This window comes from Grampus griseus (assembly GCF_964374135.1).
Source record: "Grampus griseus genome assembly, chromosome: 4".
Classification (NCBI taxonomy): Eukaryota; Metazoa; Chordata; class Mammalia; order Artiodactyla; family Delphinidae; genus Grampus; species Grampus griseus.
This window is the reverse complement of record NC_138997.1, coordinates 37,762,718-37,788,557: the sequence shown is the minus strand read 5'-3', so window position 1 is coordinate 37,788,557 and position 25,840 is coordinate 37,762,718. Positions and strand designations below refer to the sequence as shown.

Below are 25,840 nucleotides of genomic sequence, written 5' to 3'. Positions count from 1 at the left end.
TGGGATGTTCATTTTGAAGTAATACTAAAAGCCAAAGAATGATCCCAAGCACATTTAAAGTGAAAAGAAAAGGGAGAAAAGTATTCTAGTTAAAGAGTAGAGGCATTACATCCTCATTTCTAAATTAATTTTAATAAAATACATGCTGGTTCTAAAATGCATATTTTAGTCCAAATAATAGAGTTGGATGACAAAATGCTACATGTCCTTCATATCTTCATAGCATCAACACATTTTACTCTCATAAATACACTCAGCAGAAGCTGACAGTTTTAAAAAACAAAAACAAAGATATCAAATAGAAAGAAAATAATTAAAGTTACAAAGCACAAAATCCACATTAATATATAACTGAACACAGAAGAAAAAAACCCACACAAGTAAAGATTGACTTCTGTTATTAGATCAGTACCTTTTCCTGGACAAAGCTGGTGTACCCCAAGGAGAGGGGAGAGAAGACTCACTTGTCAGGCAAGGAGGGATCTGTTCTGCACGACTACAGACAACAAAACAGGGTGGTTTAGAAAGGTTAGAACAGGACACAGTTGATTGGCAGTTGGTTAGTTTCACAAGAAATACCAGTAAAAGTTTAATAGGGAACATCCTCCATACTCAGCGGGAACAAGGAACAAGACTACAACACATGCACTGAGGGAAACAGAAAAGCATGCTTAAGGCAGATGCTTATTCATTAATGTTAACATGTAACATATTTGAAAACAGAGTACTATAGGCCTTGTTTCTTGAGGAAGCAAACTAAAAATAAGGTATACTAACTAGGATAAGTTAGAAAACAAGGGAAAAGAGGTTGAATCTAAATACACAAAATTTAATTTTAAAAAACACCTTATTCCCTCAACACTACACTCTCCCATGGTTTCTATAAGTTAACAATATATATCCATTTTTATTTTCAAGGCAGGGAAAATCTGAAAACCTTTTTTACATTACCTGTGTTTTCTATCTGAATACTAAGGCCAAAGAAATAATAAGAAACAAGAAACATCTCAGTAGGTATTTCAAAGTAGATAATTTTATAGTTAAGGATATAAAAGCTTTTAGCTCTACCCAATAGAGTTACTTGCTTTATTTATGGGGCCATTATAGAAACGATTCACTTGTTTTATGAAGTAAAACTATGGTAATGGTTAAAAGTGATAATGCTTGGGGCAAATTAGCAGCATGATCAGCATGATCACTCTCACATTATTTTCAAAGTGAGAGCTTAATTGAAAACACACTTTAAGAACTGAAAATAAGTGATTTAGGTAAAGCAGACTTATGATCTTAGAACCCTGGATTTTCCACATCATAGATTTTATCACAATATGTTATTGTTTATTCATGTGTTTGTATTTAAGGTAAAGGATGGATATAACCAAAGTAGCTTTGTGCTGAGTTGCACCCTCAATGCCTAGCATGATGGCATGCGATAGGTGTTTGTTAAGTACTTATTTAATGAAGGAATGAGTAAATTAATCTGATGGACTCTTGAACTATCAATGTCTCCCAGGGAGATATATCATTTTTTGAGGATTATAAAATGTTAGGAATGATTATGAATGTTGAGACTATATCATCTGTCTGAAAATACATGTAATCATAACTATGTTCTATTGATAACTAATATCAGTAAGTCTGGATGTACCTAACGTTCTTGAGAATAAAGAGGAAAAAGAAAACATAGGAAACACCACCATGAAAAGTAAACTTCAGGGACTTCCCTGGTGGCGCAGTGGTTAAGAATCTGCCTGCCAACGCAGGGGATATGGGTTTGATCCCTGGTCTGGGAAGATCCCATATGCTGTGGAACAACTAAGCCCATATGCCACAACTAGTGGGCCTGTGCTCTAGAGTCCACGCACCACAACTACGAAGCCTGCGCACCCTAGAGCCCGTGCGCTGCAACTACTGAGCCTGCGTGCTGCAACTACTGAAGCCCGTGTGCCTAGAGCCGGTGCTTCACAAGAAGAGAAGCCACCACAATGAGAAGCCCACGCACCGCAACGAAGAGTACCCCCGCTCGTCGCAAATAGAGAAAGCCCCCGCGTAGCAACTGAGACCCAACATGGGGGGAAAAAAAAGTCAACTTCATTGAAACTGCTCCGTTAACTGCATAGAGAGCTTAACTCTAACCTGGTTTTACAAATAATACACAGATGTCCATGCTGAAAAGCTTAAGATCAGAGCAATAGTAATATTCACAAATACAGTGATAAGTAAATGAGAGAGAAGATTCATTTGTTTTCATTTTCTTTCAGATTAAATTATAATTTAAGCCTTAATGTTGAAGTCATACATAGTATACCCTTTAATTCAGAGCACAGAGCAGAGCCATACCTGTCAAAAGAATCTGTGGCTACTTTGTAGAGATAAATAAAGAGTTTACTGCAGTGCCGTAGAGTGGGTGACACTGAATCCATCAAGATTACGTCTTCCTCTAAAAGTCTCTGAAATGGCTGTGTATTTGAGGGGAAGACATTCATGGGGCTTATTTTTCTTAGGTCTGAGAAACAGCCAAGAAATCGAACGGCATCTGCCAACTTCTCATACTGAATCTCTGTTTTGAAGAAATGAGAGTTGGCCGGCTCATAGCGCATTGCTGCAGTCAATGTGCAGAACACAGTGTGGAGAAGTTCAAACACTTGATTCTGGTTCACTTTCTCCCAGCCATTCTTGGGTGGTGAGCTCAAAGATCTTTCCATAGCAACAAGCAAGGACGTAATGTACACAAATCCTCCAACTTTCCTAAAAACTGTTCTTGAACGATGGCTTTCTCGAAGGACTGACAGGAGGGCCTACAGGGGACAAAGAAACAACACAAACAAACACAAACTTATAATTCAAATTAAAGAAAAATAACTGTACATGAATGTCAAAGGGGAATGCCATTCTGTGAACATCTGATATGAGTATTTTTGTCATTTACCGAATAAGCAGTCTTATGAAGCATGCCAAATATTTTGCTAATTAAAAAGTGCCATATTAAAAGCAGAAGATCGTTTTAGAAAACACTATCGCATATTGCTTTTGACAGAATAATGGATATATCCAAATCCTGGCCGAAAAACTTTTCCTATATAGTTGATGAATAATGACATCAATGAATTCAGTGATTTTTACAAAGTAATTTTATTAAATAAGTAAAATACACATTCAAGTATAATTTTACACAATCATGAAAACTTACGACTGTGTGTATACAAAATGATTTATTCTAGAAAGGATCAGAGAGATGATCAGGGAAGCCAAGAGCTGAAGTATTCCGATTCATATAAAATGACCATATCCCGATGCTTTGGAAAGAGCAGTCACTTCAGAGGAGTTATTAGACATTCTCTCTTGCAAAGTGAACTGCGGCCTGAGGGCTGAAAGCATGCTCTTTCCCAGAATAGCTGTTAAGGCCAAACAGGTAAAACAATCTTTTATAACTATAAGTTATTTTCTGAAGTGTCATACTTTTAACATAGTTTATTATTAAAAATAACACATTATAAAATTACTTAACATTTTATGGGGCACTTACTATGTATTAGGTATTTCTTTAAGTGCTTTAATACATTAGCTTATTTAATTCTCTCAATAATCCTATGCATTGGAACTATTATTATCCGCACTTTAGAGATGAAAAATTGAGGCCCCACGTGGTTAAATAATTTGCCAAAGGCTTATACAATGGCAAAGATAGGATTTAAATCCAGGCAGTCTGATTCCCCTACTCATGCACTTAACCATGAAGCTATACTGCCCCAAACAGCAATTCGAAATCTGTTTGCAGATACACAGGCTCCTTTTCCCTGTTTCAGCAACTGAAACACCATGAGAACTTAATTTTGCTTAAGATACAATTTACAATCTTCCCAGTCATTACATTTGAAAAGGCCATTTTATTAAAATATCTCATACATTTCTAATAGTATTTGCAAAAGGGAAAAGCTAAATATTCATATATATAATTACCTTTTTCAAATATACTATTGATACTTTAGAAATTATGAGATTCCACTGTACATACCTATACCTTATTATTTTAAAAGACAGAAAATGTACAATCTGTATATGTAAATAAAATTTAGAAATACAGTGTATTTCTTCCATTATTCTGCAGTTAGTTTCGTTTCCGTATCTTCTCAAATTTAATAAACTGTACTCATAATATCAACTCCTATTTACAACAAGACTTCATAACTTTTTGTTATTTTTAAGCATCTTATAACCTAGCCTGAAGGTTAAATGCAAGGGCTAGAGTTAGAACGCTTGGGTGGAAATTTTGACCCCAACATTAAAAATCATTTCATTGTGGTCAGTTGCTTAACCTTTCTGTGCCAGAGTTTCCTCTTATGTAAAATCTAGACAATAATAAGAACTTACTTTACAGGAAATACATGTAAAACCCTTAGCAAAGTGCCTGGCATAAAAACCCATAACCATCATCATCTTCAAAAACACACTGGGGAAAAACTGGACATGTATTATTTTATATATGAGGAAGCACGAGTTAGGAGTCAAAGTAATATGTACAAAATTGTATCGCTGGTCAGAATTATGATAGGGGTCAGAAAAACAGTGCTTATTAATCCTTAGTCCAAAAGTACTCTATGTTGTGTGTTTCTGGATAAGTTCACCTCCTACTGCCTCAAAACTGGTTACTCTGTTGGCACTGTGACATTATCACAGCATAATCTCAGTATCTGAACATTTCAGATACCATGAATAACTTAATATCCTGCTTAAAGCAATAATTAATGATAATGTAGCAAATGCCAAAGTTACAAGGAGATATAGATGCAAGGTGGTTAATTAGGCAAAATCATCAGCTACATATTCACTCCATTTGCATAAATCTAATGCTTACAATTCAAATTTGTACATTGGCAGAATTATAAAATACTACATATTACAAATTAAACTACATAGGTCTGTGGTTGTCTCAACTGAATGGAGACAGTGAAAAGCAATTCTGAATGAAGCAAAAATGGAAACTGAAACTGGAATCCCAAATCCTCCTCGCTGCTTTCCAACACTACTTCATGCCCTCAAAGCAGTGGAATGCTGGAGCCAGCTCATACTGGTCTGGAGAGCCAACAGTTTTATTTTTGGAATTCTGCATACCAGTTGTTAAAAACATAACCATAATTAAAAATTAAGTTCTATAAATTTAAAACTAAATTAATTATTGCAAAAACAAAAGTGGTAAACACTCAAAACTGTATTTCTTATTTTCTGTATTTTATTATTATTTGTGCCCTTGAGATATTATACAATGGGGTGCTACTGTATACCTCTTCCCAAGCCACATTCAGTAACACATTAGCTGCCTGAAACAGGTCACAGTGGGAGTATTGACACCATGGAAATCAGTAAATGCAGCAATATCAGGACCCCCTCCTGTCTTCCTCCTGTCTCAGAGTCAGTTACCACCATTTACCAGAACAACACTGTTTCAAAATTACAGGTCAGTTAATTGCCTCTTGTTGGCTTTATCTACCAATATTTTACAAATCCAATTACAAAGGTACCAAGAAAGGAGGAAAATGTATGTTTAAAAAGCTGGCAACCTTAATGACTTTTGAAGGCACTTGTTTTTACCCCACAATCCCCTCAAATATACAAATGTTCCTCAATATTGATATGCATGTGGATGTCTTCCTTGTCTAAGAGATAAATTGTGGTCAGATTATTCTTGCTTTTAAGTTAAAATGCACACTCAAAATTGTCATTATGGGAATTCCCTGGCGGTCCAGTGGTTAGGACTCCTGGCTTTCACTGTCAGGGCCTGGGTTGAATCCCTGGTCGGGGAACTAAGATCCCACAAGCTATGCAGCCAGGCCAGAAAAAAAAAATTGTCATTATGCTCAAAACAGGGTGAAACATACAACAGCATAAAGAAAAACACACAAATTTCTCATTATTGATGAGAAATTAACTGAATAAAGCAAAAGTTTAATAAAAGAAATACATGATTCTAGAAGGGAGCTATACTTCCTGTCATGTGTGTGCCAGGAACAGGGTGAGGGTCCCAGGAGAGGAAGTCAGAGGGAAAAGAGATAGCTGTCATCCCCAGGGCCCTTGGAGGTCAGGTTAGAGACACTGGCTTTTCTTCAATTATTATTTTGACATAATTTTAGACTTGACGAAAAATTGCAAGAATAGTTCATAATAGTTTTAAGTCATTTAAAAACAGCCACAGATTTTAGTAGTAAAAATCATACCAACACACTTATCAAACTTACTCTTAGGATGTCAGTCTTCAGCTGCAGTTCTGTTGGTGGGGCTGAGTGCATCAACCCCAGGAGCGTGCCCATGTCATCATCCCCATTTGGAGAAAGCACCAACTGCTGGATCATCATCAGGGCATGCTGCCGACATTGTGGGTACCTTACTATATTATGTGCACATCTTGCACCTCCAAATTCTCGAAAAATTCCTTGGAGGAAGGAGAAAAAAGAATATGGGCTAACTTAAAACATTCTAAGCCAAATGAATTAAAACCTGATCTTTTTGTAGAAAGAATAACTCTGAAGAATGCACATAAAATCCACCCAGCTATTTCACTTTTCAAATTACAATAGAAAAATCTCCTTTTAAATTTACAATTACAATACAATACAAAACTGTGGGTTGTCAGCAAAGGCATATACAAATTTTCGTAGATTTCCTTTATGCAAGAATACCCTGGGGCTTCCCTCGTAGCGCAGTGGTTAAGAATCTGCAACTAAGCCCACGCGCCACAGCTACTGAAGCCCGTGTGCCTAGAGCCTGTGCTCTGCAACAAGAGAAGCCCACACACCTCAATGAAGAGTAGCCCCCGCTCACTGAAACCAGAGAAAAGCCAGAGCACAGCAACGAAGACCCAATGCAGTCAAAAATAAAATAAATAAATTTGAAAATAAAAGAAAAGGAGAGAGAAGGAGCAACTGTAAAAAAAGGAAAAAAAGAAAAAAAGCATGTCCTGGTATGATCAACATGTCCAACTTCTCCAAATCTAGACTATTCGGAAATTTCATAGGTAGATACCAAAGAGGCCAATATTTTTATGTAGAGGCTTTACTGAACAATACTTGAAATCAGTTTAGTAAAAGGCTTTTAGGGGCTTCCCTGGTGGTGCAGTGGTTGAGAGTCCGCCTGCCGGTGCAGGGGACATGAGTTCGTGCCCCGGTCTGGGAGGCTCCCGCATGCTGTGGAGCGGCTGGGCCTGTGAGCCATGGCCGCTGAGCCTCCGCGCTGCAACGGGAGAGGCCACAACAGTGAGAGGCCCGCGTACCGCAAAGGTAAAAAAAAAAAAAAAAAAAAAAAAAGGCTTTTAGATGAACAATATTCCAAATAAATGAGGTTTAAACTGAACAAGGCTTCTAAAACAGTAGCAAGAAAACAATGGAATAAATTATTCTGCAATGAGAAAAATTACAAGGAACCAAACTTTATTAGTTAGTAGAGCACACAAACAAAAAGAAGACAAACGCTATAAACAGAAAGCATTAGGCACTGCTCTGTCCCAAAGGCTTTACGTAGATTGATTTATTTAATCCTCACCCCCTACTACACAGATGAACATATGAGACACACAGAAGTTGAGTAACTTCTCAAGAAGTTGAGTGGCCAAGGTCAGCCATACAGCTAGCAAACAGCCAGCAGGATTTATGTCTATATAGGCGCGTTCTATAGCCTGTGCTTTTGACCATGAATGATACTATTCTTATGTCAAATACCATCTTTTGAGTATATAAAAAAAATGGACCAAGTGATCTAAATCATCAATTAGTATTTCCTCCAAAGTAACTGTTCTATCCTTTATACGTTCAGAGTACCTTGTATATGCCACTATTGTAATAGTTTGTATCAAACCGTCTTAATATTATTTGCTTATATATTTGGTCCCCCGTTAATTTGATTTCTTTTTTTTTTTTTTTTTTTACGTCTTTATTGGAGTATAATTGCTTTACAATGGTATGTTAGTTTCTGCTTTATTTCCTTCTGGTCTGTGTTTCAAAAAGTGTTTCCTGAAGGAATAAATGTCAAGTATATTTTGTGGAAGTGGCCACTGTTCTCTCTATTTAGTGACTTTCTATTTGCTAACTTCATAAGAATTCTATAACCTTGAAGTGAGTGTAAGTCATGTGCCTGAGATTTAGCACATGGAAGGCCAGGTTTATTTACTTCCTGGTGGTCAAGTAGTGCCCATTAGACAATCATAATAGCTAATAATTTTTGAATACTTACTATGAGTGAAATACTATTTTAAGTGCTTGAGATCACACAGCTAATAACATCTTTCTTAAGAAGGAAAAGACAGTCAATAAGAAAAGAACTTTGTGAAAATGTCTGGCATGCTGGGAGATGGATTAAGCGACATTTGGTCTTATAGGGTCACCTCTTCAGTGGAATTGTTCAGTCTCTTCCTATGTAACTCTAGATCATGTCATAAAAAGCTAATTTGCAAAATAAATTGTTAGTACATCCTCATTACATTTCTATTTCAGCTAACTAAATTTAGTTAGTGGAAATAAGGAGATTATGATACCACAGACAAAATGTTAGTATCATACCCATTAAATTTTATCACACTTATTGTTTGTATTACCTTCTAAATTCATTCAACTCTGTACTGGCATTTACCAAAACTGTACTTAAATAATTACTTATACAATTATGTGTTTACATCTTTCTTTATCAGGTTGTAATTCCTTTGGGGCAAGAATTATCCTTTTTTGTGGGGCTGCCTTGGGTCTTCGTTGCTGCGCGCGGGCCTTCTCTAGTTGCGGTGAGTGGGGGCTATTCTTCGTTGTGGTGCGCGGGCTTCTCATTGAGGTGGCTTCTCTTGTTGTGGAGCATGGGCTCTAGGCGCGTGGGCTTCAGTAGTTGCCGCACGTGGGCTCAGTAGTTGCAGAACTAGGCCCTAGAGCGCACAGGCTTCAGTAGTTGTGGTGTGTGGGCTCAGTAGTTGCAGTGCGCGGGCTCTAGAACACAGGCTCAGTGGTGTGGCGCGCGGGCTTAGTTGCTCCGTGGCATGTGGGATCTTCCCAGACCAGGGATCGAACCCGTGTCCCCTGCATTGGATTCTTAACCACTGTACCACCAGGGAAGTCCAAGAATTATCTCTGCATTTTGAACGCCTAGCATGGTGTCTAGGACACATGATATATTTTATATGTTGCATGTTGGGCTCCTCCGCATTCAGGCAAATAGGCATGCATTTGTGTGTTTGCTAGTTCATTTATTTGTTCATTAACTCATTCATTTCTAGCTTGCCATAACACTTAAAATACAATTCAAGTTCCTCAGCATGGCCTAAAAAAGCTCTATATGATCTGGGCTCAGCCTACTCATCTGAACTCACCTCCTCATCACTTATTCCTTTCAAGTTGTATTGACATTGGTGCCTGGGAGGTTTCTGACATTGGCTGAAATTTTAAGTAAACTTTTTCAAAAGCAAGTGTGATATTTTATAAATACAGTTGGACCGTTTATTAATGACAGGTAGAAAAAGAATGAAGAAAAGTTGAGATTAAAGATAAACAAAAGATTTACTGAATCCATTTTTACCTGGGAGAGGCAAGTTTTATTCTTTTCAGTATTTCCCTAAGGTTGTAACATTATAATACTCTGACTTGAATTACTAAATAATTAAGAGAATCACCATGTTTTGGAAAATATTTAAATAAGCAAAGTTATTTGATGAAGAGTCTGTACTATATAAGTAAAAAAACAGAAAAAGAATACTTCAAACACAAGGCATACAATAAAGTATAAGAATATATTTTGAAGTAATAATAATGTTATATATTTTGCCATTCATAAACTTAGGAAGGTCAAAAGTATTGCATTTCTAGAGATATGATAGTGCCATCACTGAATCAGTAGTTTTTCCTCTAAGAGACAGGAGCATTTCAGAAGCAAGAATCATTACAGAAGACAGACCAGAGGTAATATCCTCCCAAAGCATTTGCTAGAAAATTTTCTAATTACCTGCATTTGTGTTTGATCCTTGAAGAAGCACTGTCAAGGTCTCCATGACCAACAAAGCCAGGTGTTTTTGGTCTTCAAATGAACTATTATTTCTTGAGTCCCCTAGGAAAAAAGAATTAAAGGTCCAAATCACAGAAGTTATAAGCTTACTTTTTTCTGGATTTAGCATTTTTTAAATAATTTTAAAAATAATTCCTATCACTTTTACCATCAACACAACTTACATAATACAGCCTTTAAAAACGATACACATGTCTACCAACTACCAAAAGTGAAGTCAAAATCAATGTTCATAGATTTCATTTTGGTGTGGCTAGAAAGCTAGAGCTACCTAACAAATATTAAAAAGGAAAATGCCAATCAAAGTAAAATGTATCCTTCTCACAGGTGCTTTCCTAATCAAGGAGGTCAACAGAAGAATGCTAGATTTTAATGCACCAAAGAGAATGAAGAGTTTATGAATAGTGCTGTCTATTCAACTTGCATTAATTCATTCAACATGTTTAATACTAAGTGCCAGATACTACTATGCTTTAAACAGATTTATCAGGAAGGACGAAAAACATCAAATTTAAGGTACCTAATGATAATACATATGTGTATATATAATATCACTAAAAAGATATATTTATTTGCTCTCTATAATTAATAAAAACATTTCAAGGCACCTAAACATCCCAACTGTTTCTAGAAGCTTTTTTTATTCCCTCTTAGAAACAAAGTAGTAGACATTGGTCACGTGGATCATAAATGTTTTCCTCAGTTTTTACCTTAAATTCTCTTCCACCACGACATACTTCTGTACCCCCCAACCCCCTGCCTTTCCCCAATTCCCTAACAGAGGTTGAATGAACAAGTTAACCTGTGGGAAACATTCACAAGGATCTCATAATAAAGCACATTATTAAGTAATTCAAATCAATAACAAAATGACAGGCAAAACATGAACAAAACACCCTGCTCAAACCCCTTTGTCAAATAAAAATAAAATTATGGAAAGTGCTTTACCTTGTTCATGTAGTGCCTGAGTTGGATCCTTCAAGAGGGCAGCATATTTGTGCAAAAGGTTTACCATGACCTCCAGAAGGCCCACCTCCCTGAACACATCTTTAAATATGTAGTCATGTCGTGTAAACTTAAGAAGTGTTTTCATTGCAATAATGCTACAGTGGTAAGAAGAGCTAGATTTTAAGAGGATGCTAACACTAATAAGTTCTTTACAAGGGATATAATTTAAGCTAAAAACGACAAACTCCAGCATCTCGAAGTATTTGTTTTGTACTTCTGGGAGTTTAGAAATCTTTTCTGCAAACTGTGACAGTGTGTGCTGTGACTCTAGGATGAAATAATTGGCATTGTCAGCCATGTAAATATTTGTGATGGCATCAAGAATGATGTGGGCAAGGAAGTTGGTTTTTGCTTTTAAAAATGCATTCTGAAGAACTGCAAAGGCCTGGACGTTTCTCACACTGTGACCTAAAATAGAAAACAAGAACACAAAAGTCAGTGCTATGTGATATTTTCAACATGGCAAACAAGTCTATTTATTTATTTTTAAAATATGGAATTTAATAAATTTATTTATTTTTGGCTGCATTGGGTCTTTGTTGCTACACGCAGGCTTTCTCCAGCTGCGGCGAGTGGGGGCTACTCTTCGTTGTGATGTGCTGCCTTCTCATTGCGGTGACTTCTCTTGTTGTGGAGCACGGGCTCTAGGCGCGCGGGCTTCAGTAGCTGTGGCACACGGGCTCAGCAGTTGTGGCTCGCGGGCTCTAGAGCACAAGCTCAGTAGTTGTGGCGCATGGGCTCAGTTGCTCTGAGGCATGTGGGATCTTCCTGGACCAGGGCTTGAACCCCTGTCCCCTGCATTGGCAGGCAGATTCTTTTTTTCTTTTTTTGGTAAGCAAAATAATATCTTTATTAATTTAATTTTTAACACCTTTATTGGAGTATAATAGTTTTACAATTGTGTGTTAGTTTCTGCTTTATAACAACGTGAATCAGTTATACATATACATATGTCCCCATATCTCTTCCCTCTTGCATCTCCCTCCCTCCTACCCTCCCTATCCCACTGCTCTAGGTGGTCACAAAGCACCAAGCTGATCTCCCTGGCAGGCAGATTCTTAACCACTGTGCCACCAGGGAAGTCCCAAAAGAAGTCTATTTAAACAGATTATGAATTGTAACGTCTATCAACTATTTACTAAGAATACATCCTGTTTTCACAAAAGGTCTTCTTTGTCTTCAACAGGTTCAGTCATTTAATTAAAAATAAATAACACTAATTAAGCTTTTAATGCAGCATTATGAATATTCTGATTCCAGAATAGTATATATTGAAACATCAGACTGTTTTAGAAAAAATAAAGCAAATTATACAGGTCTAGGCTTCAGAGTTTGGAAATGTGCAGGAGTGTTACTTTTTATTATCTGTAAGATTGACCTTGACTATAAGAACAGTTACCTCTCAATGTGAAAAGACTTTCAGGCTGAAGAGGTAACAGGCATGAGAACAGCAAAAATGGCAGTAGGAAAACAGGAGGGGAAAAAAATTCTCTAAGTTCCAGTTTTACATTTTTAATTATAACATTAGAACTTTCATGAAATTTTAATTCGGAAATTTATTTTGTTTTCAAGCTGGAAGTGCAATTTGTTTACATACACATTTGTTAAAGCAATTTATGGCCAGCTACTAGCTATATTTATAAATATCTGATTTTCAAACACACCAACTAGAAAAAACAAAAATCTGTATATAATAGCTCCTGTGAGGCAAATTAGTGACAATCATTATAAAGAAATTAACATAGGAAATATGTGAGGCAAATGAAAACAAGCGTTTGTCTATAAAAACTGTCCCCAGGTTCACAACCATTAGGAATATAAAGCATTTGCAAGAGTGACCAAACAGTTAACACAGAGCCTTACAGAATCAGCTGCATTTTAGAAATAGGATAAACACAGAACGAGGAAAAATATAAAATGGGTTAGAAAGACTGCTCAGAAATTCTGGTTTGGACATTATCTGAAAAATGCAAAGATTTAAAAAAATCTTCAGTCTATACGTGACTTTAAATTTGTTTGTTTATAACATACAAACTTATTCCATGTGTGCCAAATATCAAATCCTTACTTCCAGTTCCTTATTAATGTGATGCTTGCTCTTTTTGAGTACATCTTTACTTTTTATTACCTGCAGGTAGTCAAAAACCAAGCTTTGATAGACTGATGAACATACAAATGTACAAGTCTGACTACGTGTGATTAATAAGGTTAAAGAATAACTCTAATCAATATTTTGCATCTTTGGGCTATATGACAATATCATTTCTCACCATAAAGAAAGGAGTTAGAAAGAGCTGAACTTAGGGTAATGTGGGAAAATTTAGATTTTTCTGAGTTTAATTTTCGTGATCTGGTTTTAAGTGATGTCACTGACAAAACATAAGGCATGGGGCTTCCCTGGTGGCGCAGTGGTTCAGAGTCCACCTGCCGATGCAGGGGACACAGGTTCGTGCCCCAGTCCGGGAAGATCCCACATGCCACGGAGCGGCTGGGCCCGTGAGCCATGGCCGCTGAGCCTGCGCGTCCGGAGCCTGTGCTCCGCAACGGGAGAGGCCACAACATTGAGAGGCCCGCGTACCGCCGAAAAAAAAAAAAAATGGATAAGGCATATTAACCACCAACCCCAAAGAGCTGAACTGAACACAATATGTAAAAATACACACAATTAAAAGTCAAATGTAAAATGTGGTAATCCTCGCATATAAAGATAACAGTAGAAATGCAGTGGTCAGAGGAATTTTGGCTCTTTGTAATTTCTTTTTACTTACAGTAAGTAAGTAATGAATCTGCTCTGATTCATTACTTACTCCTTAATCCCCCTTTTTATCCAATTCATCTAGGGGCCATTAGCAAGTAGTTAAAGTAGGTTGATCAGAGTAAATGACCAAGGAACATCAAGACTAACTGGTCTCCAAGACCAGCTTCAAGAGCAGAGCATTTTAACCAATGCAATCAGTCTTATAGTAACATGTAAAATTCAATCATTCCTGTGACTAATCCAGAAAAAGATTCTGTAATATTATTTCCAAATTTAGTACACCTTATATACAATGAAACTAAACAGAATCTAATAATTTGGCTTTCTATCAGGAAAAACGATCTAAAGGAATGTCAGAACTCTAATTCCAAAATTAGTGGCATACACATTTGAAGTGCTGATGGTATCAGGAGTAATTATTCAGGACTGTCATAGCCATTAAATTCCTACAATATTTAATTGGGAAGGGAGCATAATTAAATCTAAAAGATAATTAAAAGATTGCTCTATATGAGACAGGAATATCCCCTAAATATTGACACATAAATACTCTAATATTTTAACTAAACAGATATATCCTGTATAAGTTTCAAAATTTGCATTAACTGACTAAAATCTGTTTAGCACACAAATAACTAAAATAAGAGTAAAGTAAGGAAATCATTCTAACAGATGACAATCGCCATCTCATTACTCTCAAGTCTATATAAGCAGAAACAAAAGAAACTAATTATTCTAAGGTTTAGAAGAACAAGTGTATATACAACAAAGAATAGAGCTTTCCTATTTTCAGAATCTAATGTAAAAGTGAACGCTTGAAAAAAGAGCTTATATGACACAAGCATAAGCAAAATGTAAAATGAAGTAAGAATAAAGGTCTGAATAAAGAAATGCAAGCATTCATTCAGTAAACACACACTGAATATTATTTTTCAGATTCCAAGTCACCAGAGTTAGATTCCATGCAACACTGCAGAGGACGGCTCTGAGGAGTAGAGATGAATAGAAAGGTGAACAGTTACAAAGACACCTATGGTAATCCAGGTGAGTGATCTGTACAGCCTCAACTAAGGTAGTGGCAGTAGGGCTGTTACCAGAAGGGAGGAAATTAATAAACTTTTAGGAAGTATAAGACAGAAAGTAACGAATGAATTACACATGTGAGTGACCAATCAGAATGACAGCTGGCTATAGACAATCCTCAGGGTTATACTCCCGCAAGCCAGCTGAACATCAGCCCTGGCCACATTGGCATCCAATATAAAGTGAACCAGAATAGATAAAAAGCTCTCAAAAGTAAACCCATGGGGCTTCCCTGGTGGCGCAGTGGTTGAGAGTCCGCCTGCCGATACGGGGACACGGGTTCGTTCCCCAGTCCGGGAAGATCCCACATGCCGCGGAGCGGTTAGGCCCGTGAGCCATGGCCACTGAGCCTGCGCGTCTGGAGCCTGCGCTCCGCAACGGGAGAGGCCACAACCGTGAGAGGCCCGCGTACCGCAAAAAAATAAAAAAAGTAAACCCATGATGAACAATGCAAGGCACTTTGGTTACTAGCGTGAACAAAAATACGAGAAAGGAAAAAATACATTATCCTTTTATATTGGTTAATGTGTTATGAGAATTAATATGTTACAAGACAATGTTTGTAAAGGTGAAGCCACAGAAAAGTTCTGAAAAAGACAGGTATGGTCTTTTTTAATGAAGAGATATATTCTCTATTAAACATGTATTAAAAGAACTCGCTGTGTTTAGGGAACAAATTTGGAAGCTATGAATTACAGAGTACAACCTTGCAAAGATGTTTCTAGCATAGTTAAGGTAAAAAACCACCATGGCGTTGTTATTAAACAGAAGGACTGCTACATTTTTCTTTAATTTCCTTCTTTAGAAAAATCTATCTGCTGGTGAGGATACAAAGTTTTATAAAAAGCATTTTCTATATAATATAGAAACGGGAGTCATTTTCAAGCTTTAACATACACACACAGATACATTTACCAGCTTCACTAATAACTCAGTCTACTTTTTCTTTTAAATTTTATATTTCTATACTGTTTCACTTGACCTAAAATCAGCAGTAAAAATAAGGTAGGTAAACTGTATCTATGTATAGAGCAATATAAGGCAGATATATTCATGTTTTCTCTTTTAAATGTAATTATCAATGAATGGGTAAAAATTCCTTGGTAACAGGAATTTTCTTTTCATAGATAATGAAAGGGAAACCAGTGACGTCAAAGAAAATATTCCCCAAAGTACCGCTAAGAAATAACTGACAAAAAGTATGATAGTGTCAAATATATCAGAATATACACAGCTCCAACTTATAAATAATCCAGACCAAAGAGTTAAAATCTGTAAAGGACTATCACTGCTTCATTCTATCAATGTTTAATAAACATGGCCTCATCACAGCTGGATTTCCTCATCTCCATTCCTGTGCAATAGTCCATTATCTCTTCTATAAACTACAACAAGCAATCCAAAATGAAATTACAAAAACAATTTTATTCACAACAGTATCAAAAAGAATAAAATATTTAAGAATAAATTTAACAAAAGAATTGAAAGTTCTATACAATGGACACTATAAAACATTGCTGAGAGAAAATACTAGGACCCAAATAAGGGATAGTTGTATGCTCATGAATTGAAGGACTCAATACTGTTAAGCTGTCAAGTCTCTCCAAACTGATCTATAGATTCAATGTACTCCCAACGAATATCTCTACAGGCTGTTTTTTTTTCGTTTTCAATAATTGACAAATTATTAAATTCATATGGAAGTTCAAAGGACCTAGAATAGCCAAAATAATTTTGAAAAGGAAGAACAAAATTGGACAACTTAAATGACTCTATTTCAAGACTTTAAAGATATAGCAATCAAGACCATATAGTATTGGCTTAAGGACAGACACATTAATGGAGCAGAACTGAGACAGAGTTCCAAATGTATCGTTAAATAATCTTTTTCAATAAACAGTCCTAGCACGTGTGCATATCCGTATCGGGAAAACAAACAAACCTTACTTCCTACCATATACAAAAATTAACTTGAAAGGTATCATAGACCTTAGTGTAAGAGTTAAAATATGAAACTCCTAGAAGAAATCAGGAGATCTCAGTGAATTTGGGTTAGGATTTCTTCAGTATGAGGCAAAACCCACAAAATATTTTAAAAGTGATAAATTGGACTTCATCAAAATTAAAAACTTGTGATCTTCAAAGATATTACCAAGAAAAGGCACAACAAGACTAAGAGAACATACTTACAAAATGTATGTATCTTATAAAGGACTTATCCAGAATATCTGAAGAACTCTTAAAATTCCAGTAAAACAAACAATCCTATCAAAAATTAGACACAGAGATCTGAACCAAAGTAGAGACACAGACAGCAAATAAGAACATAAAAAGATGCTTGAAATATTTTAGAAAAAGGCAAATTATATTTTAAAAAAGATACTATTACATACTTGAATATCTAAAATTAAGACTAATAACACCAAGTGTTTCTGAGGATGTAAAGCAAACTTTCATACATAGCTGATGTGAATGCAAAATGGGACAGCCACTTTAGAAAACAGTTTGGCAGTTTCTCATAAAGTTAAACATACATCTACCATATGAATCAGTAATTCCACTGCTTGGTATCACCCCAAAGAAATGAAAACATATGTCCACACAAAGACTTGTTTTATACGAAAGTTTCTGGTACATTTATTCATGACAGTTAAATAAACACCATCAACTGCTGAATGGATAAACAAATTGCAGGATATCTAAACAATGAAATACTATCCAGAATTAAAAAGGAACTTCGGATATATGCAATAACATGGATAAATGTTGAAAATGAACAAAGCCAGATACAAGAAACTACATAATTTATGAGTCTAGTTTATGAAATTCTAGAAAGGGCAAAACCAAAGCAGATCCGTGGTTACCAGGGCAAGGGGATAATGAGGGGGGGGGCACTGAATACAAAAAGGAACAAGGCAACGTTTAGAAGGATGGTAATATTCCATATCATGATTATGGTGGTGACAGCACAACCACATATATTTACCTAAACTCATCAAACTCAACACTTAAAATGTATACATTTTAATATATACAAATTATACCTCAATACTGCTGACAAAAAATAAAATATATTCCACATTCCCTTTATGTGGAATAGAACTATCTACTTTAGCCTGTATAATAACTGTACAAAGTAGGTCATGGGAAAGAGATAATTTTAAGTTATAAATGAAACTTAAAATGATCTAGCTTGACCCATTCATTTTATAGAATATTACATCAATGTTTCTGAAGAAGAAATTGATATCTAGAAAGGTTACGTCACTCATGATTACCTGAATTCTGACTCTTAGGGCAACGTCCTTTCTAGCTAACCTTGTTTTCATAAACATGTCACTGAATTCTCAAAATAACCCCCAGAGGTGCTAGGTTATGTATGTATCATCCTTGTTATGGATCAGGCAGACATATGAAGAAGGTTAATTTAGATGCATTAATTATCTCATTATAGTAGTGTAATTTCAAAATTATACTCTGTAACTAAATATTATGTCAGTGTTACAAGCAGATTGAGTAACCAAATGAAACAATGAAATCTAAAATAGGATATATATTGCTGAGCTATTTTTAGTTTGAACTCATAGAAAGAGTTAATTGTAGAATACTCAAGCTAGAGTCTACGAATTAGAAGAGTTAATTTAATATTGTTCCTTAATATTAAATAAAATGAAGCCTTGAACTGCTCAGTAAGATATTCCTAGATTTTGCTTATTTAAAAAGTTCTGTATAACCTATACACTGACAGTACATCTTATGGAAGTTTGACAACTTCAATCTAAGTTGTGACTTTTCAATATAATTTTCTCCAGTAAATTAAATTTAGGATTTTCTAGTATATCTATTTATTCTGACTTAAAAATTTATAACTGCTAGCTTCTATGTCATAAAATACATAGATAATGTACTGTGAAATTTAAATAACCAGACATACTGATATTTTTTGACTAGTTAAATTTTACATGCAAATATCATAATTGTATTGAATACTTAGTATGTAACAATAATGTGAAAGGAACTATTAGAGGCCTGTGGGCTCAGATTCTTTCAGAATGGTTATTATGCATTTAAAAAGTGAAAATAAACAATAAAACTAGCTTGCACTCTTACATAATTAAATGTTATTAATTATACAATAAATTTTCTTAGTAAAAGATCACTAGATGAAGAACCAAAGTTAGGAAATCTGAACTATAAAAATTATTCTCTGACCCGAAAATATGTAATGTAACTTCTCTGTACCTAGGTTTGCTTAAATAAAATATAAGCATGTACACCTGTGTTTTCTATATACCTCTTACATAAAGACAGGTATAGAGATCAGAGTGTGAATCAAGTTCCATCCACATAAATTGGAAATGTGTGAGTGTCAACATTAGACAGAGGCATGTTTGGATTATTAAATCGTTTGAACATTAAAATGAAATACTAAAATATAAATCTTACTGCTTTAAAAAATATTTTCATATTATATTCAAGTATTTGATCTGCTAAAGACTGTCACTCAAGAAATTATACCACAGAAAGCACCAACTTTAATGAAAAACAGCATATTACTTTTCTATAAATAACATAAATGAAGAGCAATCAAAATCTGACTAATTCATTCTTTCTCTATTTCTTTGAGTGGCTCAGAATGGGGGGGAAAAAAAAAAGACTCACCTTTGCCTGCAGGCTGAGGTACTGCAAATCCAGGCAATAAAAAGGGTGCCCCTGTGGTAATACCAGCTGGTTTTAGTTCACTGACACCATATGTTGTTAGGGAAGTTATCAGATTAACCAGATCTTTCAAGGCATCTTTGGATTCTGCCTCTTTTGCTTGTTCCAATCTAGGAAAAGTATGATTTAGCAAATATATTTTCTCTTGTGTTGTATTTTCAAATTTAATAAAGAAAATTTCAATTTTATATGCAATACATAAATGTATAGAGTACTACAAGAAGTTTCTTCTTACATTTTTTTCCTATATGAAAACATACTATTTTTATAAATCCACAAATTTTATTATAAGATATGACGGTGCATTTGAAAGAAATTATACCAATAGTCGGGACACCTGATAAATGCTGATTTTGCCACTAACAGTATTATTTTAGGTAAATCACTAATCTTTGGTATAGAAAGTCTCTATAATATAAAAGGATTAGATTAAATATCTCTTAAGTTCCTTAAGGCTCTAAGGTTATAAAAGTTTCACTGTTTATAACCAAAAACCTTATCTACCATTTCTTTCCTAAGAAATTTTCTCTGTTAATTTTTTTTTTAACATCTTTACTGGAGTATAATTGCTTTCCTCTGTTAATTTTAAAAAGTGAATTCCTTGGGAAGATTTGTAAGACTTTACCTGTATTTCATTAATTAATTCAAATACTCGCATTAGAATACATTTAAATAAACTTCTGAGAGTCTCTAACAATTTTTGAAAAGTCTTAATTCCTTTAAGGTTGTCTTTTCTTAATGTGAAAAGTTTTAATAACATTTTCATACCATACACAGAATGTTGTAACCTGTTTCTTTCATTAACTAGTGTTATGCACATGCCTCTCCGTGTTAGTATAAACTCGCAATAGATATGTTTTTAATGGCTATAGAGAGCCAACCGTAGATTTGGGGAGTGGAGGGTGGGACAGCTAGTAGATACCAGAATTCAGGAGCACTAACATGCATAAAACTTTGTGTGCCTTAGAATTATATCTTTAGGATCAATAAACATAAGTGAAATTATTTTGTAAATGAGTGTAAGGCTCTTGAATTCTCAAAGGACTGCATCAATTAGTAATGTGAATTAGTTATTTCATAAACTTTCATATGTCCTCGTTTGGAAATTAGGATATATATGCAAGATTATATTCTTGGGGGTTGCCTAGTATTAAGTAATGGCAATGAGGTCAAACTGGTGTTAGAAATAAAGTTTACAAAATAGTGCTGGTTTACAGTAAATCAAATGATTTAAAAATAATTAATGGCCCAGGAACAACTATCAAGACAAGAGTATCTTCTTCCTAATAAACTTGTAACCAGCCATTTTCCCAGTATATACATGGAACATTTGGGATGAAAAAGAAGGCTAGTGAAACATTTTTAGACTGACATTTGTTTTATATATATATTTGTAATGTCTCATTCAATCTACAAAATTACTCTTGTTATTAACTACATCAATAGTAACACTGGAGTTACTGGTAAGGAAAATCAAAAATATAATTAAGCAAGAAGAGTTTACACTTCAGGAAGATGTTAATTAGTTCATTCAAACTCTTCTCCCTCAGCTACTAAAGAAGAGCAGATTTCTTCTTCACATCTAACTATTGACTCCACGTTTGCAGCCTACATTTTCCAAATTAACTCTAAATTCGTACTTTGAACTCTCTTGACAGAACAGGAATAAAAAGAAGTGATTAAAGCTAAGAGGATAAAGTATACATTAAATAAGTGATTGGTTGATTTCTTCTTCCCTATAAGCCCAAACTACATTGTTTCCTTTGATGAAAAGACTAAGTAGAAATTTAAAATATATTCTTAAATTATGGGGTTTTACCTAAGCAAGAGATCACAAAGGAAACTGTATCCTTGCCATATCCGAAAATCATCCAAAAGAGTTTGGGAAACATCACTGGAATCTTTGAGGAAACAAGAAAGTCCAGCAAACATTTCAACAATTTCTAGGGGAGACAGGTCATCTGATTGCTGCATATTCTGAACACACGTAGATAAACATTCTTTTTCTGTAAAAATAAAGAACTGAATAAGTATATATATGTATAATTTGTCAACTGCTTAAGAAAATTTCCTTCATTCTTAACTGGTGTTTAATAAAACATTAAATTTTAGTGTATCTATAAAATATTGTAAGATAAATGTTACACATTCTAAAAGCCAATATAAGATTCAAATTGACTGAGAAAGCTCTACCTCTAAGTAGTAAACAAAGAGTAATACAGGAAGTGTTAAAAATTAGTTGACATTTATTACAGTTTTTACATCATATTTAGATGTTTTACTATTCAACAAAATGACTGCCTGCTGACATGACATTTTTGATTTTTATGAATATAGTAAAAAGTGGAAAAAATAAAAAAACTATCTTCTAAGTTTAAGAAGAAAAATCTACTAATTAGTTAAAAGTTATAATTAGAGTGAATATAGACTACTGACATACAAAAATACTTAAGGAAATAAAATTTTAAAAATTATGTTTGTACTATATATTTACTACTTTAAAACACAGTTATACCCCATAATAACTTTTGGGATTGGAGGTGTTTCAAAGAAGACATTCCTCTCTTACCTTTAATGAAATTTATTTGTCTTAAGAAACCCAGTGTCACGTAACAAAAGCTAACAAGATTTAACATAACAACGGAGGCAAGAAACAATGAATGACTCACTGACCTCAGGTAAGTGAATAGTTGTACTAAAAATTATTTTGAAAGATTTTTCAGTTTATGTGTATCTATATCTGTATCTATATATATAGAGAGATATATATACACATCTATATATATATACGTAAATGGACTATTTGAGATGCTACAACTGTCTCCTATTTCTCCTAATTAGACATTTTAAGGGATAGTTGACACATTTATATATGAGTTAAACAGAATGGACAATTTCTCCTCAGTGCTGATAAAGAATCTACCTAATTTTATTTATGCTGCATTGGACAGGTTGTCTACTTATGAAATATCTTCAGAAAGACTTTAACTATAGTTTCTCAAAAGAACTTTTTATTCAGCAAAAAAGGAGGGAAGAATAGGCTATGACATAGAACTTACATTATATTACAATTGATCATTTACATAACAAAGCAGTTATTTTAACTCTTGTAGATATCCATCATTTGGAACATGAGATTTTCTTATACCTGAAATGCCTCACAAATAAAAAATAAATTTTTTTCTCCTGGTAAATATACTTTTAATTTAAAATAGAATCTTTGGAGAATTGAGAGATAAAAACAAATTTCCCATCATATGAGGAGAGAAAAGTGGAGGAAATTCAGAGCACCTAAAATGAATACATTACGAGATATTCACCGTGAATATACTTCACCACATTGACACTTAGACCATGTCGGGATATGGTCATAAGGACTTCTCCGGCACTCTTCCTCCAAGGCAGGTTATAGGGAGGGCACCAAGAGGTTATTGCACTGAATAAAAGCTGGAGATCGTCTTTTTGAGCCAGCTCCTCGGCCGGAGAAACAAAACTGCAGAGTTTCACTAAGATCTAAAGAACAAACAAAATAAGTACATAAATAAATGAATGGTTGGGGAAAGGGAGGAGCTAGAAAAGGACTAGATCTGATTATTAAAAACTCTGAAAGTTCAGGGTTAGTACTGAGCGATATCATTAAAGCCATAATGATGAGTGCTCTATCTTAGGCAACATTAAAAAAGACACCTACAATTTAGAAGTGTGTTATGGTAAAACAGTTAATCACCTCTACTTTTATCAGCTTATTTTTTAAAAAAAAATGTTCTATGTTTACCATCCTCTCTTTACCATGGTATTTTTTTTTTTTTTGCATTGCTTCACCCTACCATGAAACGGAATAAATCAAAGGTTAACTTTCAAGATCAGCACTCTAGTTTTCTATCGATAATTTGGTTCCTTAACTCTTAGTTTGTCATAAGTGAAATGTAATTTTCTTCTCTAAAAGGAACAGCTTTAGGGAGACAAGAAAGTAGAAATAGGTTTTTTAAAAGTAAAAGTATTCTCAAATTGTTCCAACTTCTATACAAGTAGAAGGGGATATCAGAACTAAAAAATCATCTTAATTCAGAAGTATCAGTTATGTCTAGTAGCCAAAAATCTTCTAAAGCATGATTCAACACTTCTTAAACCCTGGAATGAGAACTTATTCCTTACCTATGGTTTGCAAAATACACACTGCACAAGTGTTTACAGCCCTAAGGGCCTGCTACTTGGGGAATGCAGCTATGGTTTCTGCCCTCGATGGACCTTTTTCTTCTAATCTCGATTTGGTGTCAGAAAAAGTTAATTTTTCTTCTCTGTGCTTAATTTTCTCATCTAAATATTTTTTAAACTTTATAAAATAAATAAAATAAAATTGGAGTATTTTAATATTTGTGCGGAAACTACTAAACAGAAAAAAGTATTTAAAGTATCATGTTTTGTCCGAGAAAGCTCGGTCTTCCTTTTCCTATTTCCTTCAATGCAAAATTTTACTTAAATACAAGAATTTCTAATTCATAGCCGCCAAATACCAGGGAAAAAAATTAAGAATTCAGAGAAACAACAAAATATTTATAAAATCTGTAAGTGCAGGCAATCCCCCCCACCAAAAAAATGTCTGGAGACACTGTTGGATACCAAATTTCCATTCATACGTGTAACATGTGTATCTTTTTCCATATGTGTTAAATGCAATAAAAAAGATATATGAAAAAAAGATAATCAATTGCAGAAAAAAAAAAAAAAGCTCAGAAGAGTGTATTGTTGATTATACTTTTTGTTGGTTTTCACACTACCCTTATGTGATTAGAGGGACCGATGTCATTTCTCTAATCTGTAACATAAAAACAAACCTGAAAATAAAATACTTTTTTCCAAATCAAATCTTTGTCCTCAAAAATAAGCTAGATATAATTCCTTGATGTTGACTCTTAAGATAACTAGTTCTTAATCTTCAAAGGCAAAAGGCTTCTTAAAATAATCTAGTATAATCCTTTCATTTTACAGAAGAGAAAACTGAAGAGTCTACTCATTCCTCTTCGGCCCCTACACTAACCACTTCTATTTGTAGGGACTCTGTTATAAAGTCCAGCCAACTGTGGCAGAGCAGTAATTGGCCACATCAATGCAAATGCAAAGCAAAAAAAAAAAAAAAAAAAGCCTACATGAAGCAGTACCAACTGCTAAGGTCCCAGGAAACCATCTGTCACAAAATATAAACATAGGGATTTCATCTATCATAAACACTATGTGTTCTGAAAACATTTAATAAGTTGTGCCCATTGTTTTTCTAGACAAAATGATGAAAACAATGTCCAGCCTGCAATGAGGAACTAAAAAAGGTAAGTGAGACACTAAAGGAGTACTGGACTAGGTGGTGGGAGAGCTGGGCTCTAATCACTGCCACGCACCTGCTGTGGATCCGTTTCCATAACTGTAAATGAAGCGTTTCATTTAAATTTTCTTTTGAGTTCCTTTTGGCCTTTAACATTCAATGATTCCAATATGCTAAAGTGAATCTCACATTTAGTTCAAAGTCAGCACCCAGTGTTTTCAGATATAGAAAAAATTAAGTTTTAGGAAAAAAATCTCTGCTACTTATTTAGTGTTAAATATATAAAATTCAGCTTCCTCACTTTGTGTCTAAGTGAGATGATGGATGTTCACTAAACACTGTGGTCCTCATTTCATGATGTATGTAAGTCTAATCACCATGCTGCACACCTTAAACTTCAACAGTGCTGTAAGTCAATTATAGCTCAATAAAAGTGGAAGAAAAAAAATTCAGCTTCCATTTATTGCCTAAGGTATTAATTAGTTCTACAGAAGGGATTTATTGAAACAGGGCTCTAGTCTGATTACCAAAGACTAACCCACTCCATTCATCAATGTCTTAAAATAGCTTTAATTCCTATGTGATTTACTCTTTTATTTATTCCCACTGCTCTTCTCATCCAATCTAATTGAGGGGTTAGATAAACCTCAAGTCTAATCCCATTTCTGCCATCCACTCTCATCATCATTTTTGAGGAAAACAGAAGCTCTGAAGTCATGGATTGTCTTGTAAATTAACACGAGATAAGGGATGCTAAACACCAGCACAAAAGTATCTAATAAATCAAGTGTTGAATAAATATTTTTTGAATTAGTATTTTATTGATAATCTTGTCTTTTCCTTTCTAAACCATCTTGGTCTCCCTCTTCCCGATCTTCATTGCTAGACCTCAACAAAGCCTGGAGCATTCCTGGAGCAATAACCCCAGT

The 25,840-nt window shown here is 34.7% G+C and overlaps 1 protein-coding gene across 2 annotated transcripts in view; it reads right to left on the bottom strand.

The window, feature by feature from the left end:
• Positions 1 to 25,840, bottom strand: part of WDFY3 (WD repeat and FYVE domain containing 3) — a 232,575-nt gene that overhangs the window by 123,468 nt on the left and 83,267 nt on the right. For both annotated transcript variants that reach the window (XM_082652754.1, XM_082652755.1), the window contains 8 exons: positions 22,915 to 23,107; positions 21,414 to 21,600; positions 19,538 to 19,704; positions 10,975 to 11,442; positions 9,967 to 10,068; positions 6,234 to 6,427; positions 2,341 to 2,798; positions 413 to 496 (listed from right to left, as the gene is read on the bottom strand). In XM_082652754.1, coding sequence (XP_082508880.1) covers positions 413 to 496; positions 2,341 to 2,798; positions 6,234 to 6,427; positions 9,967 to 10,068; positions 10,975 to 11,442; positions 19,538 to 19,704; positions 21,414 to 21,600; positions 22,915 to 23,107 — 1,853 coding nt within the window. The remainder of the gene's footprint in view (positions 1 to 412; positions 497 to 2,340; positions 2,799 to 6,233; positions 6,428 to 9,966; positions 10,069 to 10,974; positions 11,443 to 19,537; positions 19,705 to 21,413; positions 21,601 to 22,914; positions 23,108 to 25,840) is intronic.